Source organism: Vanessa cardui, chromosome 6, assembly GCF_905220365.1.
Source record: "Vanessa cardui chromosome 6, ilVanCard2.1, whole genome shotgun sequence".
Classification (NCBI taxonomy): domain Eukaryota; kingdom Metazoa; phylum Arthropoda; class Insecta; order Lepidoptera; family Nymphalidae; genus Vanessa; species Vanessa cardui.
The window spans coordinates 10,935,532-10,953,875 of NC_061128.1; the positions used below are offsets into that span (position 1 = coordinate 10,935,532).

Consider the following 18,344-nt stretch of genomic DNA (forward strand, 5'->3'; position numbering starts at 1 on the left):
ATCCTATCGAATACCTGTTAAACGGAATCCAATAAAAATAACAGTCTTGTTTCACCTCATTCTCGGGCCAATTCGAATAAACTAATTGAAACGAAAATCCAAGCTTTAAAATTTAACGGCGTGCCGATAACTTCCCCAAAACCCTCGTAAGCCTTAATTATCGCCCGGCGAAATGTCAATAAACCTGACGTCCCGACGTTTTTTTTCTCCCCTTTCTAATTTGTTGGCCCTAAAATTGTAGCCCTACATTTTGTTTACAAACCAAATATGAAGAAACGCGCGGTCTAGCCGTGATATTTCAGAAAACGGATACATCGAACAAAAGCATAGGTCAATCTATAGTGGATAGAGCAACCCTGCAGCGGGAAGGGTACACAGGGTTGAAACACGCACCACTCGGGCGCCTTTTGTTCACAAAAGTGTGAGGGAGATGGCGTTACTGTTGCCAATGTTGAATCGTTTCAATTCATGCATAGCTTGTTAAAAATATTTCAACTTTAAAATATCAACACGATGTGTATTATCGTATGTAATTCATATTTAAAATCAGAAAAATCAACAATATTTTTATCAGTTTAAGCTTAAATTTAATATTATATAAAGTATTTTTTGTAACGGTACTTAATCAATTTAAGGAATAACCTCAACATATTTTTGATATAATTTGTATGGTATAAATTGATATGTAATAAAGGCTATAAATTCAAAGAAATACATCCAGAATCAATATTTTTGGTTAAAATGGAACGCAACTGAAGTGTACGCCGTGCGCCGGCCGGGCCGAAACCTTCGGTCGGCCGGGGTAATGTAATCAGTCGTCCGAATGCGCGCGCTGAGGACGCTCGCGCGCCGCGTTATGTCTCACCGCTCATCTATAAAATATAAAACAAAATAACCAAAGAAACGCTCTTGTAACCGCTAAAATATTCATTGTAATAGTGTTCTCGTGCTCTTTTAAGTGTTATATATTACAAAAATGTGAACGAACCTGTTGTATCGAGTGGTAATGTCAAGAAGCTTAGCACCCAGCGTCCTAGTATCTTGAATAATGATATAAAACAACATTTCGTACGGCAATAAATCGCTCGTAACTGTGTGCTTTAATCGGTAATGTGTCGTCGAAGTTGAGGGTTGAGATAAAATATTTTAATGGAATAATAACGGTTATACCACATAAAGAGTGGCCGTGTAATATGCTAATCAGAGGGGTTTCTTTAAACCCGCACAAAAACCTCTGCACTAGACACTGCAGTGCGATTTGTGTTGCAAATTTCCTTGTTTTTGTCACACTGCCCAAAATGTATTGATATCGTATTGAATATATAAATTTTTCATTGTTGTATAAACATTCAATATAAATTCGAACGTGTTCTATTCGACGTCATGAAAGTAAATTCAATGGAAAAATAAACAAAATATTTAATGATAAATAATGATTAATTGCTAACGTCAATATCCCTTATAAATGACTTAAGGGTAAAAAGGCTGCATTCATGGAAATGAGAGCATGGTTCTTCCTAGCTAGCTATATTATCCGGACTGGTTTAACTTGCCGCAACGTCTGCCCACCGAGTTACTTTTTGTTTGGCGAAACAAAAGCAATAATAGTAACAGACTGCAGTTTAATTGTTAGCTCTTCATTGAATTGTAATTAATTTCCGCAAAACTGTTTTTAATTACTGTACACACAGTGTTTAGTACCATATGGTATATAATGTAGTATTTAAATCATTTTAAGGTAGATTATAGTATAAAAATTGACCCGTTTTAAAAAAGCTCATGCATCTTTATTTATTTTTTTTCAATAACTATTATAAAAACTTTTTTTTCGGCTGTGATACTACTCTGTTAATACATAATTACAGATTAAAAATATCTGCCTAAGAAATCATGTAACGAACAAAGACATTAACATTAAATTACTAATATAAATATAAACAAAATACGAAAGATAATATATTCGATATACAATACAAATGCAAATTATCATTAATTTAGATAGCCTTTTGAACTTCTACCAGGAATACGTCATATATTCGAGTTCTCTCTTGGAAATAAAGCTAAAACTTCTGTGTTGCATTCGTAGAATTCAAGCTTTAGAAACTAGTGATTCATCTAAAAGTAGTTGGCTTTGCAAACTTCTATAACAGCCTCTGCAATTCCGCTAGTGGTCAAAAGCATTCTCCCGCTTTTTCATTCCGTCCCCATTTCAACCCTCTCTGTCTTAATAAACTCAATAAGCAATTTTGTATTTAGGTTCAGTAATCGTGGAATGAAAATACGGATTTTCAAACGCAGATGGAGTGAAATTCGTCCACGCTCCGTTTATTTTCATTGATGGCTTTGAAAACAATAAGAGATTCTTTGCTCTAATTCAAATTTCGAAGGTTAGGATAAATTAAACGAACCTTCTAAATTCGTAAAATATCCTTTAAAACTTAAATATCCAACGTTTAAAGAGGTGTAATAAATAATGCTACATATATATACCTATTTCTTTTGTGTTAAAAATACGGAATCATACATCCAATAGATTCATTCGAAATCTCATCAAGTGAAAATCAGAAAAATAAATTTTAGATCAAGAAGATCAACGAGGTTGTTGAACCTAAACAAAAAATCTACTATTTTATAATAGCTTACCGATTCGCCACAGCCTGTTACGAACTGTACAAATCACAACAAGGTGTAGCAAGTCTCCCTATGAGAAACCAGCCACTGTGGGAGGTATAAATCATAAGATATCCGAGAATGGACGCCGAAGAACACCGATTCCATCGGAACTCGAGTAATTTATAGTTTATATCATTTAGTGTATACTCATTGGATAATAAAATTTATGACTTTTAAATAACTTTGAAACAGCAAATACGCTATAGAACAAATTATTATAGCTTACAGAAGTGTCCATTGATAAAATATGGAGGAAATACGTAATGCGGATGATTTTTTTCTTTGAAAGTAAGATAAACTTACGGATTTTTTATGTAGAAGAATTAAAACCTTTATCGATATAATACGTGAGGTAAAAACTTGGTTTCCCATTTTAGGAAGGTTAACTGGAAGAAGTCTCAAATTTGTCACAGTTAAAGTTACGGTATAAGAAATACATTGAACCATACCTTGCCCTTTTAAACCACATACACATGTATATAGACATAATGGAAACGACAACAAACGTTATGTCAACGTTTAAAAACAATGTAACTTTTTAAATATAGGTTTTTTATTGCAACAATGTCGATAGTCCTGCTGAGTTTAACATTTCCCATCATTTGAGCGATCACCATTTCCTATAATTATAAAAAACAGTATCGCATGATAAATATTAATGACTTATCAATCAATTGAGGGGTAATCATATGTATAAATATTAACTGTGATATTCGTCCTGCAGACGGAAGCATTCAACTGTTTCCTTAGGAAGCAAATTTGCCGAAGTTAAAATTGTGACCAACTGTCATATACTACGAAAGAAAATCGATTTAAATTTGTTTAATTGATTTAAATGCTAATGAAAATGATGATATAAGAATAGTAGTATTAAGTATAAAATTTCTAATGTTAATGTAACAAATAGTGCATACCGTTACACATAAGAAAATAAAAACATCATAGTCATATGAAAAAAGGCCATACCAAACTTGACTTAAACTTATTGCTATGGGTCCGGAAGTTATAAAAATTGTACCGGTTCTGAACGGAGATCAAATTTGAATTATGGGTACAAAATCATATGAAAATTACATAGTTATCTTTTTGTAATGCTATACAAATTATCTTCAATTAATTTAATTCGAGGTTTAAGTTTTGTATTCTAATTTAAGAAGAAACGAAAATAGCTTATAGTTGCGTATTCGTACTGATTAACTAAATACAATGCTTCGTCAACATTCAAAACCCTTTTTTGCGAAACCATAATGAATATTATAGATCACTCGAGCTCTGTTCTAATGTTATCGCGTCAATTTGACGTTGTATGTTGTTTCTTTATTTTTAATCATCTTGTGGTCGGTATAGACTATATAGAGACATTATGAAGATTTGGTTGATTAAGAAATATTCGATGATTAAAATTATTAACGTTCAGATTATTGGTCTAGAACGACTTTTCAACCTCTGTTCCATTTGCCTTTTCTTCTGTATCGTGTACGAAGATAAATCGTATAAAATCATATGAAGTTTTGTATTACGCTATTCATCCTCTACGGAAATCGCATTTGATTTTTACTTAAAATTAATGTTCGGATGTAAAAGCCATTCTCATTTTGTACTAAACGCCAACATGTTAGATTAATTTCTCAGCTCGAAACTAATTCGCCTTTTGAATTGCTTTTCTTCTATTTTCTTTGTGCTAAGAACTACTGTTGGAATCAATTTGTCTTCTGGAATATATTTTTGTTTCAGTAGCTTGTGGGTTCTTAGTTCTTTATAAAGTAACGATTTTTAGTTTTTCGCCCAAAGAAAATGTACTGATTCAGAGAAAAGGCAAAAGTTTTGATGTGTGTCTTAAAAAGTTTATTCTATCAGGAAGTTGTATTGAAAAAAAATAAAGATAAGTATCTTTCTTATTTTATACATTGACAGCATTCGAAACTGCAATAGTCTGCAGCATTTTTAATTTGGCAAAAAAAATTTCATGTGGAAAATATTTAAAATCAATTAAAAATTCTATCTCAAGCCAATCGTGATAGTTATACAATCCATTTTCTATTTTTGCCACCCCCTCAAATCCGAAACGATCGTTCAAGCGAAAAAGTGGGTCTACGCCTGGATGCCGTGACACTTGTGACTGACAGCTGACAGAATTGCTTGACATTTGACATTTCTTTGTTTTTCAAACAAAAATAAGCTATAATGTTCACGTAATAAAGGTCACGCCAAATGCAAATGTTACTGTGTAAATGCCTCTGGCGGTAATATTATACAGGACGATTAATATATCACATTGTATATACACATCGCTGCGGGAGACAGGCGTGCAAAAATTTGTCATTCATATAAAATGTTTTTCTTAATTTAATGAAAAATAACAGTTATATTTTCATCTGTAAATATTCAAACGTGATTTTAATTAAAATACAAATTCCAACCGTGATTCTTTTGGGATAAACTTTGTGCAAAAAAAGCATCTTAATTTTTTCAGTAACCCATATTTATATTCGTTTGGTGTCTAAGGTCTGATAATTCCATAGAACCCAAGGTTCTAGGATCCATCTCAAGTTCGTTCCCATTAAAATTTCATAGTGTTTTTTTTGCCAGAAAATCTTAGTAGCCGGAGTCTGGATGTACAGGCAGACACTTTTCATTTATGTAAGCTCTTTCTCATCTTAATCTTAAATTTAGATATGAAATAAATAAATACAGTTATTAACTTTTGTTTTATAATTATTCTTTTTTTAACTTTCTTTGAGTTATGTTATCAGTAGATAAGCAGTAGTATTAACACAAAAAAATGTAAACATAATTGTAAAATTTTTGAAGCTATTTTAAATAACATTTTGTTATGTAAAGTTGTAAATCCGGTTAACCAAGAGTAAATGCAAACTATTCGACAATCGACAAATTGATTTACCAATTAAAATATTGTGACATTGTTACGAATTCGAATACTGAATAAAGATGAACGATTAATTGGCAAGAAACAAAAATAATACACGATTCAATAAAACATTTCCTTTCAAATATTTTGTTTCTATTTATAAAATATTTTAGTTCATTTCATTTTCTAGTAAGTGGATAGAAAAATAATCAACTATAAGTTTTCGTCTATTGTCGATCGTGGATGTACTTGGTGTATTTTGTTTGCAAAAGAGAATTGATTTGATTGATTTGTCTTTTTTTAAGCCAAAATACTGCTCAAATACGAATTTTAATTTAATTTTAGTTGATTCTGAATTCCAGTTACGTCCAAGTCTAGGAAGTTCGAATATTATCCTTCTAAAAAATGAAGCTAGACATAAATGTACTACCTAACTATTGTCTTGAATAGAGCACATTGCACTTTGAATGGTAAGTTGATAGTATTGGCTGACCAAATTACATCTAAACCAATTATTATCATTCGATCTTAATTTCCCCGTCCTGTGAACAGTAATTAAATGTGAAGATTGGCGGAGAGGTCAGGAGAATTATAAATCGACCGTAGGATATAATTATTCACATATCCACTTAGCTACATTGGTGACCGATTTTGGGCTATTTTGTCTACTTATGGGCCATACTAGGACATTATACCTTAAATAACAAAAACCCTTCTCAAAATTTAAACGTAAGAAGGTATTGATTAAAGAAATTGTAGAAAAATCACGTATTCAAATCGATGAACAACATGAATTGCGATCTTATATTTGAACATCAATGTTCCACATATACCCTCTTTTTTGCTTTGCGCTTTTACACGTCTTGGCAAATTTGAACCTTCTTTACATTCAATGCCTGTACTACCACAGGTCATCTTAACTGGTCTTATTTGACTGCCCGTGCTCGGTTTAACATGTTACATAAGGGGTGTGTGCACACCCCACATTTCCCAGCGTCACTCACAATGTTTGACCGACTTATTTCCGAGTGACTTCAGACCCTCGGTATGAGAGGAAATAAAAACTAAGTTGACTGAAATGATTAACCGCGATGACATCTGGATAGTTTTGCCTTTTTATCAAACATTTTGCTAAAGTAGCATCGGTCAATTTACGAGAAAAATGACAGCGAAACAAAAGTACTTTTTTATGGTTGAAATAAAACTAGTTATAACGGATTTGAATAGCATATATTAATTATTTTTAACATCCCGACGTTTCGAGCACTTTACAGCGTTCATGGTCACGGGTAGACATTTTTTTATGGTTTATTAACTTCCTAAATCTAATTTAGAAGCCAAAAAAGCATACAATCACATATTTTTATAACAATTTCATCAGATATGTTATATTTATCTACTTATTAATATATGTTGCGTTAGTTGTAAAGCCACAATACTTACCTCCCTCTTTGAAATGTCAAATCACTAAAGACGGAAAGGGAGAAATTAAAAAGAAGATACCCTCCGCGTAGGCCTTTGAAAAGCCCGTGTGTCACTCGTATGCACGTTATCCAGGTCTGTGGCTACACCAATATGAAATTTAATTACGACTCGTTTTTATCGTCGAAAGGTAATAAAAAGACAGAGTTAAGTTGTTTACGTTACATTATATCTTGTTTCAAGATAAGTCTTAATGCTAGAAGTGTACTCGAAACTCACCATTAAACAATAATCGAATATCAAAATGATAATATAGATAGAAACAAATAAGTACCAAACATGTGATACTCCAATAAAAGAAATCTGTTTAATTTGATCCATCTTATATCTAATAAGTAAAAACAAATTGCGTAGGTACCCATGAAACACTTTACATAACCAATTTGTACAAACATGTATTAATATTAACCATAGACTTTTTTCCCAGTGGAATTCCAATAATGACTCAATACACAACGATTACCGACATAAAAACTAACCGCAAAACATCTGTCTGACAATCAGCTGCCATAAAATTATTTTTAAATCATTGGAACATTACTTATTTAACCGAAACGAGGTTATTGTCTTCAACGGCATTGGTTTAGAGGTACTGCTGATCCTGAGATTCAATGTCCACTTATAAATAATAAAGCTTACTGTGTTTTCTCTCACTTGATTCTCTAACAACCCAGAGTTTTGAGTTTAGCAGTTATGAACTCCTGTTATTCCTCCCGACCATAAAAAACGATTATGGCATACTGTATCACTATTATGTTACGCCATTCGTTATTAGTATTGAGGCTGTAGTTCCGTTTTTAACCTTTCGTACACGGTTTTTCCATTTAGTAAAATAATTTGGTAACCTAGTCCAGTCTTAAGCTACCGGAAACGGTTATAACTAAGTTATGATTAGGCCAGTAAAAATATAGATGGATTGTAAATAAGCTCGAATGGAAATAGAAAAAACTAACCTATCGTAACTGAAATATTATAAACTACATCGTTTTGTTATAAATTAAGTGTTCCGTTCGAATTTTGCCGACATTTTACAATCTGCCTAGTTGTACTTTCAACTGTCTTTACAATTATCTTATTATTTTAGGTACTAAAGTTTATTGTAAAGTGTCCAAATGTAGATAAATCTTCTCTTGTTCTGAATATCTTCCCACACGTACAGGCTTTCTCACGATACCTCTATTCAACGCCGAGTTCAAGATAAACTGTAAATAAAAGTAAACATTTAAAAACTTGGCGTTTTAATTTGTCATCCCATATCTGTTTATACGCTTCAAAAAAGCCTGAACTTGATTATGTTGTCTCAAATTAGACATATATATCATGGCAAATTAATATATGTATGTTAGTGTTTTGATTTATTTCCGAATCTATTCAAATCTAAAATTGGCACCTAAATAAAAGGCTTTGGTTAGTTGACAATATTTTATACCCTATTTTATAAAAAAAAGGTATTACGATTATATTTTGCAGCGGAGATTAAAACATTTATTTCCTTATTATTAAAAATTTCATCTTCACCAATTTTTCAAAAGGTGATAATGCCTTGAAAAAAAATGATGCAGTAATTTGTAAAACAATTTTACTTTTTATGATAGGTACTTGTAGTAATCGTTAAGTGAACATCTCAGTGTCGTAAATAACAAAAGCATGATGATCCAAAAATAAGCATTCTTTACAAATTAAGAAATTCATTTGATAACTTGAGAACTTTTTCCAGGTACGAAAGCAAATTTACTCAACTAATGAAAATGACTACTTAAAATTTGAGAAGTATGAAAACAATTTTTTTCTTGGATTAAAAAACGTAACCTACCAAATATCTCAAATCGTCGACATGAATAGACGTCGAAATGGTATTAAAAGCGCCCACGATCCCTTTTGTAATGACAAGATCCGAAATATACCTGACCGTTTGAAGGTTTTAATTTTTTTATTTGATTCTCTATTGAGCTGTGATTTAAAAACCAATTAAATTGTAAGGTTGTCTGAGGTGAGTAGGTTTTGTGTATGAGAATCACAATGTTTTGATCTTTTCCCATTTATCTCTTGAAAGTAGTTTGGGATAAAATGTGGTTTGAAAGCATGTTGTGTGCAGTTATTTCAATGAAAAATTTGGATATATTTTTAGTTTCTATTGTTACATGTCATGCCCTTTGAGGATAGTATTAATTTTTATATTTTGGAAAAAAGTTTTTATTGAGACACATCAATAGCATACGTATGTAAGCCGCTGATAAAAAATATTCAAATCGCAATTGTAAAATTCGAATTCGAAAAGAAGTCAAATCAACCCAAGCATTGAACAGTTTGATTCCGATCAGAGATCATAATTTCAATTTTTTTTAAATATTTACGGTATATGTCTTTCAATTTAAGACCTTAAATTGACGGTTGAATAATATTATTACACATAACCTATAATAATTAATATTCTTAGTTATTTGAAACTTAGACCAGCACCTAATAAAATGTCGTAATTAAACATATTCGTGATCATATTATGTAGTTCCCCACCCCTAATGTAGTTTTTAATTCAGCACGTGAATAGTCACAGGTAAACATACCGTAATAGCCTTTTTCACAACCGTATAAAGAATATATTTCAATATAAAACCAAGTTCAGAACGACTACCAAACGTTCCTACAAGTTGATCGCGTGACTGGGATAATTCACGTAAAATAATATACGAGGAATTTGAGTTTTATAACAATAGAATAAGGTTTGTTTTCATTTAATAATTTATTTTTTAAATTTCGTTTTTATAAAATAACCATGAACTAGGGTGTTATCTTCGCTATAGCGTCTGATCGAGTGGTTCATTTGACTGATATATTGTCCATATTTTGTGAGCCATTTTGCCAGTGACATTGCTAAATAAGTAAGAATACAAAGTTACGTCCGTAAAAATAGAGGTAAATACGTTATAATTATAGCTCGGCCTTGAAACATTAAGTAAAGAGTAACGAAAACTGCAGCATTTTAGTATTTAAGGTGGCCCCATTTAACAATTTTAAGTCAGGTTTTACGATATCCACATTTTTGTAAATCGAATCCAATCTATCGATTTGAAATAAATTGACGATATTAGAAACTACGGCAAAGGTCGTAGATTTTACTCCCCGTGTAAGAACTCAATTCGTATACTAGTCGTGAAATGTGAAAAGCGACGTACAGTAATATACTACTTCGATGCGTTTTTTTTATAAATGTTACAATTATTAGTTTCAATATCAATGTTCACATATAATTATAGGATAATATTTTTAGACATCTGATATTGATGGCACGATAGCACATATTGTAGTTAAAACTGAATATTTCAATAAATATTTCCAATTTAATAATATCTGTATAAAATTGCTTAAAATAGAACCCTTTTCATATAAAACATAACAGCTCCTAAATGTTTAGTAAACTAAATTGCTTTCTCCATATTTTTTGGAATCGTTCTCGATACAAAGAGTTCAGTACTAAGATTTCTAACACCGCTATGATCAAGATAAATTATAACTCGTATTTAAGCTTCAAATACTAAAACACATCAGATAGCATCTTTAATATTTTAAGAAATCAAAATTAAATGATGTCTGAAATGAACTGAAAACTAATGTTGGAGGTCTTCGCAAAAATTCAACAATAAAATGGACTAATGTCAGCTGTAAGAAGTTCCTTGAAGTTTTGTAGCAAAACCTATCATTAACCAACAATAGCTGCCGAAAGTTCAAGGATTCAATTTGATTACATAATCGATATTCACTAGTAGTACAGCCAAAGTATGAAATGTTTAGGTCGATTGAAAATCAACGACATGCCCTAGTTACAATATGCTACTTATCAAATAAATCTATACAAAATTGATGAATATTTTCACTAGAAATTTATACCATATTAGTCAGCGTGTTTCAGAGAACTTTTTGTCCAAGTTTTATCAATATAATGTAGCAATAACGTTTGAACGGGTATACTAGTATACGATATAATATCTGAATGAAATAAATAAATAAGTACAACGTTAAAATAAAATTATCGAATGTAAAAGCTTGTTAACACGTTGACAGTCCCTGCATCACATATGATAAAAATTTATTTTTCACCATACGTCCTTACATCTGATGCAAGTAGGCGTCCAGACTCTACACCGTTTATTGGCGAGGACGTCTGAGTTAGGGAAATAAATATTATTAGGACGTCTAGTATATATATTAAGAAAAGTAAAACACCAATAAACCAACACATTTTTTTTACTGAATGAAAATATTGCTAAGACGGTCGGGAACTCATTTTTGCAAACTATTTTGTGCAGCAATAGATCTGCGATGCTCGATTAATTATGATTAACGTTTATAATTATTTTTAAGCAACTACCGCAAGAAAACTAAAACAATTAGTTATATGAATACCCACATTTTTTGCTTCGACGTTCCCTGCATCATATGTGATACACTAAAATTAAGGACGAGACGTCCTTGTATCACATGTGATACATGCTGAAATTAACTGTAATATTACAGTGACGGAGATTTCAACTATAAATTTATTAAATGTGAAGTATTTCCAACTACCTTTAATAAAAAAAACCGCAGGACGCCACGTGAAGGTTGTTGGATTTGGCCTGGACAGTCAACGTCGTCAATGTCTTGGAGTCTTACTAAAGTACCCAAGAAAGTAAAACTTAATAATATTACGTCAAAGTAGCCATATATGAACTGTAGTCGAATCCTGAAGACATTAAAAACAAATATCAGAAGAGACCAAATTACGTCACGAAATATTAGCTCAAACAAAATTGCCGCATCAATATCAGTTTGTATTTTCTGTTATATTGTCAAAGTAAATTTCTAGGCCAGTTTAATCACTGCAAAATAGTCCAGGGGTATGTCACTAAATATTACCCCAGACAAGAATGCTTCGCTTCTAACAACATATATACAAGATAACTGTGAGTAAACCACTTACCATCAGGTAGCCTAAACACTCGACCTTCTGTCGATAAAGTTGTATAACAACTGTAATTACGATACTATGACCAGGATACGCCTTCTTAAAACCCAAAAAAGTAGGCTACGCCTAAAGGAACGTTTCCAAATAACCTAAATTACATGTAGATATTTATCCGTAACATTAAAGGGCTGATTAAAGTATTAACGAAGATTGGAAGAATGAATCACAACTCGAGAGCCTTCGGAACGCCGATCCGTTCCATTACTACTAAAAGGTGCCTTATCGACGATCTGTTTCACCGTTTTGATTTATTAAGGTTACCTCTACGAGAGTGGCCATGGAGTTCGAAGCTATAAAACACCTGAATAACTTGCCGAACATACATTCACTGTTTACGACAATCTGATCAAAGGAAAAACCATTTCACATTTTTACAATGACATTTCGTGTGCTTTAATTACGTTTTATTTAAACTATTACTATTAAAACCAAGAAAATGTGTTCTGTCTGAACAACTATACGCATAATTTGAAAGCAATTCATTGGTATGTGCTATATGTATCCCTGATAAAAAGACTCCCATACTATGGACTAACATAAAATGATTCTTTTTCCAATTGAATAAGGTTTTTTTTGAATTTGTGTTTAATCTTACAAAAAATCTGCTTTCTTAATGTAAAATATAGATTAGGCAATAATGTATGACTTAAAGTTATATGTCTAGGAATAAAACTCGAACCTATACTATTAACATATTCAATACCTTTCGAATTTACATGACATAACATATGTATTACTATCTTTGATAATCAGTACCACACTAAGTGAGATAATTTCAATTATAAAATGGTTACTTATTGTATCAACACTACTTGAGTGTTGATTGAGATTTGGCGTGCATCTTAAGACAGATTCACGACACGTAACATCCGAGTGTTTTGCGTCCCAAGTTGAGACCTGTTGTGCTTTTAAATTGGAAAGCATCATAGCCTAATATATATTTATAGTTCTAATAAATTTTTGATACATCAATGGTATTACTGATGTAAAACTATACGACACGAAACATTACTTATTAATCCAATGTAATAGAAAAAAAATGGCTTAGTTCATAAATTAAGAGCTTGTTTCAATTTTTTTTTATTTTTAATTTTAATCAATTTAAAACAAAGACGTCCCGATGTTTCTGTACACGATCAACTCAATACTACCAAACGGATTTCCTTATAGATTTAATTTATGGACGGAACGTTTCATGGGGTAGGTGTATTTGATTTTGTGTTAATTGGCTGAAATATGATAACGATTGTTTAAGTCGTTGGAAAAAAACAATAGACATGTACATTGTTTTATGAAAGTTTTGTATTGTACCCGTGCGGAGGCGGGTAGTAATTTACAATTTCGTCTGTGAAGCCTTCTTAATTTCCGTGTTCATTATGAGATATGGTCACCCTATTACATTTAGCAGAAGTAACCTTTTAAATTCTGTCTTCAATTTATTTTGAAGTTGCATTGATATTTCACATGCCTTTATGTATAGAAATCTTATATATAAATATGGGTGTAGTGTGTTTGCTTATTTTGGTTAATAGATTTGATGATTCCATAGTAATTGGCAATTATGTGAATTCTTTCAAGGGGATGAATTTTATGCGATCCATTTTGTTGTATCTCGCCGCTAGATGTCGCTGTGATAAATACATATAATACCTAGATATATATATGTATATACATACACACATACATGTATTATTTACGTAGTCAGGACGTTTGCCAGGTTCTGCTAGCACTAAATTTTCCAAATATATTCAATGTTGGACAGTTGTCAATGGCGTCTTTTTAAATAAAAAATACTGAAAGTAACTATTCTTAAAATTGCATTGCTTGTCAAAAAAAACATAGTACCGGATTAAATTCATGTACTTATGCATCATTAAATATATATCTCACAATTCAATTGATCATTTGACTGTTTATTTAAACTTTTAAATGAAAAAAATACAGTTTAACCTTTTAAAATAGGAACCGCATAATAGAAAAACTTAACAAAATTAATGGTACTGGACTGATCAATATAAAGTGATACTGTGTATTTATCAAACTAAAGTGAAGCCAAGTGACGAGTAAAGTGAAGTGTCAATGTTTGGACCATGGCCCGGGACCGGCCGACCGCGCGGCATTTTCACAATCAACCAGAGCTGCAGAGAGGGGGCAGCTACGGCCTCGTTTTAAGGTGGATATTCTTCGTGTGGCTGGCAAATTGCGGGACTCTTGGGAACACCGTGAAACAAGATGGTAAGTTAAACGAACCGTTTACTATTTACATGCAGTTTTATATAATCATAAATAATTTTGTGATATATCTTATATAAATACATCCACTACAATAATTCATTCAAATGATATTATATTAAAAGCTCAATGTGAATAAAACTTAAAAGTATAATTTATACTTTAAAGAAAATGAACCGATTTAAAAATAAAAAATATACCTATTAAACTACTAGACCGATTCTAATGAAACTTACACTGTTCCCTAAATTCAAGCATACCTCACTTAGATTAAAAATAATCATCTCAAAACGACTTTTAGTTTTCGAGAAATTCGTGGACAAACAAACATACATTTATGAAATTAAGCACACGTGCTTAGAAGCCTTCCGACAGTTTACAATTGCGCGAGATAAATTATAATCAAACTATATATAATTTTAAGGTGACATTTACAAGTACCTAATACGAGTAATATTTTGCCAAAGACGTCGGAAGTTGGTATAAAAGCAGTTAGTCACTAAATGCCAATATCGTTTGCAGTGTAATTTTTCCACTACAATTCACCCGTTACATAACCCAACAGTTTAGATATAGCTATCAATTCCAGCAACATTTTTCCATCAAAGCCAGTTCGCCCACCGTGACGGGGGGCTCCACAGACAATAGTTCCAAAAAAACCGTCCCTTTTCTTTTCGCCGGCCCTCTGACAGCAATTAATGTTGTATTTTTACTTTATGACGCCTTCACACGAGGCGCCTCTTTCATTACGGATAGTGTATTGGAAACAGAAGTTGAAGCAAACTGTGTTTTATCGTTGGTTCTTTTGTTTTTAATGTCGTATGTGTGCATGTAAGTGCGCGTGTAAGTTTGTGTGTGTAAAAAATTTGGAGCGATAAAGGATGTGGCTTCGCAAAATCTTAAACATATAAATTATATATTAACTGCTACTCTTGCGTTAAAACAATAAATATTTCCAATAGATTTTCAAGGAATATTCGAAAACCAAAGGAACTTTATACTAATACGTGTTAATTTGTAAACGAAATATATTAAATTATTGTTTAATATATTTGTGTGTAGACGTCCTTATTCCTAATAGAGTTGTAACGCAGCCACCTGCCGGGGTTGGGCGGGGTGAATATTGTTTTAAATTATTATTAAAAAATAAGCAATTAATTACTGGGTAATAATCATTTATCATAAAATTACAATTAGTAAATTTTATTATTAAAGAACGACTTAATGTTTGTTAGAAGGTATAGTTATGTTCAGACCTTTTATATATTAACATAATATGTAAAACTTTACATTACATGGACTAATTAAATGAGATAAAAGTCGAGATGGTATAAAACTGTTACTTTTTAGTTTAACGTAGTGTTAGATGTTATATCGTTATATAGTAAAAAAACAATGTCGCTTACCGCTGCTGTCACTATGTATGATTTGATCTTTTAAATTACACAACGGGTTTTGATGCGGTTTTTTTAATAGATAGATTGATTAAAAAGGAAGGTTTATACTTATAATACATGTAAAATATAGTAGAAACACAGATTATGTTAGAGGTTTCTAAATTTATGTCGTAAATAAAGTATTTTTTATTTTCGCTTACATTCAAAATGCGTACTATTATATATGCTACATTAATACTTTTATATTATTATCCAATATATCAATATAAATGGTAATTGGGTCGGTTTAATTACAGACATATAGATCGCATGTTTGGCAACGCCTTGAAGTTGTATGAAGTGGTTTAAATTTCTTACAGTGCTCGTATTGTAGACAAATGTCTATTAGATGGTTAGTTTTATTGGGTGGTTGGTATTGTTAATTCAATTTAAAAACAAAAATGAATTGCATACGTTATTATAATTACAATATGTTTCATCTCTTCATTTAATTTTTCATACGTCGTTCAACATACTGGCGAATATGTATCGTCAAATTAACTTGTTTCGTTTTTAGATAGTATTCTAAATTCAAATGCCAATAATTATCTATCTTTCTGGACACAAAAAAGATAGAAAAATTCTAACGACTTTATCCCATAATATTGAATATCTCTACATAGTTTATTTCAATAACAAGAGGAATAAAGATAAATAATCTTTTTCGTGACAATACTGGCTATGATATTCAATATTGATTCTTAAAAAAATGCGTTATGAATGTCGGAAATGTTGTCGGCAAAACAATGCAAGTGCAAAATTAAATATTCAATGTAAGCATTCATGCCGTCAACCATTAACATGAGCTATCAATTCAATTTGCTTTCAAGATATAAAACTCTGTCCATAAGTGAAACAATAAAGTGTTATCGGAAAAAGCATTTCAAATGCCATATTTTTTCAAACACTTTCAAGTGTAAACTCGGCACTTCTCAACTTCACAGACGTCTAGGTCTTAACTAACTCGTAAACCGTGTTTGAGTACCTTCCCAAGTACCTTAAGGTACCGCTTTGAATAGTAAATGCGAACGACAACGTGCAGTTACCTTTACTGTTATTACATGATTATAAGTTTCACGTTCACTTAGAAACAGATTTACATGATTAATATTTTAATAATTCTAATCATAATGCAATAAAAAATATCATATAATAAATAATACCAATTAAATTCTACGTGTCTGAGAAAAACTTCCAAAGAAAGGTAGGTAGTTAAATAATCTTTACATAGTGTAAAACACAGTCACTTAGAGCTGTCTGTGCGTACGTATGCTTAGATCTTTAAAATTTCGCAACGGATTTTGATGCCTTTTTTTAAATAGATAGAGTGATTCGAGACGAAGTTTTTTGTACATTATACATGGACAATATTGTAAAGAAACAGAATAAAAACTGTAATATACTTAGTATCAGCATTGCACCCGTGCGAAGCCGAGATGATCGCTTGGCATAAAAAGTTTGTTTTATTCCGTTTTTTGATGCTTCACGTAACATCCATAAAAAAAATTTAACAGATTTCAATGGGCAATGAAATTCCACTATTTCACATCACTCTATGTAAGGTCGTCGAGGTACTTCAAATTTCGAAAGTATTGATACTTAGAAATATTTTACTTAAATGTTACAAAACAAAGGGATTGAAATATTAATACATCGGAAATGTATATTTTGAAAATGGAATATTTTTTTCAGAACACTTTTTTATATTACTTAGCATACCACATAACAAGTCCTAAATATTATTAATTATAAACAATTGTCGTGATTAATATTGTGATTTTTATTAAATGTGTCATAAAATAACAACACACCGCTTGTTTCCCGTTATTGCCTCCACTGGTGATAGAAGGGGAATCATTTTTCGCCCAGAGTATCGAAATTGCGATTCAACGTGGAAATGATAGTATTCTCGCAACTATTCTATATGTAAACAAGAATAAAAATTCTATGTATATTTTATTAAGACTTATGGACGAGCACCTGTCTTTAAAACTAACTTAACCAATTTTTATTAACTATTAATTTTTGTTACAATAAAATTAGTAGTACTTTAACATTGAGACAAATCAGCCTCTCCAACAGGGTTTTAGGTAAAACATATCTCCTCGACTAGAGCGAACAGGCGCTAGACCATTATCCAATGGTATGAATAACTACGGGCATCATAAACTATCAACTCAAATTCCAACTCAATCAGTAAAATACAGTATCATTTTAATTTGAAATAAGAATCATATTCTCAAGTAAATGACTGTTATGATTTTTTTTTTAGAATAAAATTACTTTTAAAAATGTATTATTTAATTGTATCCACTGTCCGCTCATTTTATGTTTAAGTACTATTTAAAAAAATATACACGTAGATATTTTCGTCCTTTTTGTTGGCTTTTACATGTACTAAAAAAGGAAAGATTGTTTCACACATGTCACATGCGATATATAATAACTTATTATAAGATGACATTTGGATGTCATGTACGAAGGTAGGCTGAGAAATTCGCTGGCTTAGGAACTTAACGATGACTAATTAGCTCATTTCCCCTTTAACTTATTATGAGACTTTGTTATATTATAAAAACAAACGCTTTTCAAATTATTTTATAACCTGTACATCGCCGTGTCAGCCAAATCCGCCAATTCGCGTAATTTT

General features: G+C 31.4%; 1 protein-coding gene across 3 annotated transcripts in view; it reads left to right on the top strand.

The window, feature by feature from the left end:
• Window positions 1–823: 823 nt before the first annotated feature.
• LOC124530160 overlaps window positions 824–18,344 on the top strand; it is a 141,080-nt gene continuing 123,559 nt past the window's right edge. For 2 of the 3 annotated variants that reach the window (XM_047104152.1, XM_047104154.1), the window contains exons 1-2: window positions 824–1,003; window positions 13,989–14,261. In XM_047104152.1, coding sequence (XP_046960108.1) covers window positions 14,117–14,261 — 145 coding nt within the window. In that variant the 5' untranslated portion in view covers window positions 824–1,003; window positions 13,989–14,116. Of the gene's footprint in view, window positions 1,108–13,988; window positions 14,262–18,344 lie in introns of all 3 variants that reach the window. The other variant, XM_047104153.1, reaches the window with a different exon arrangement.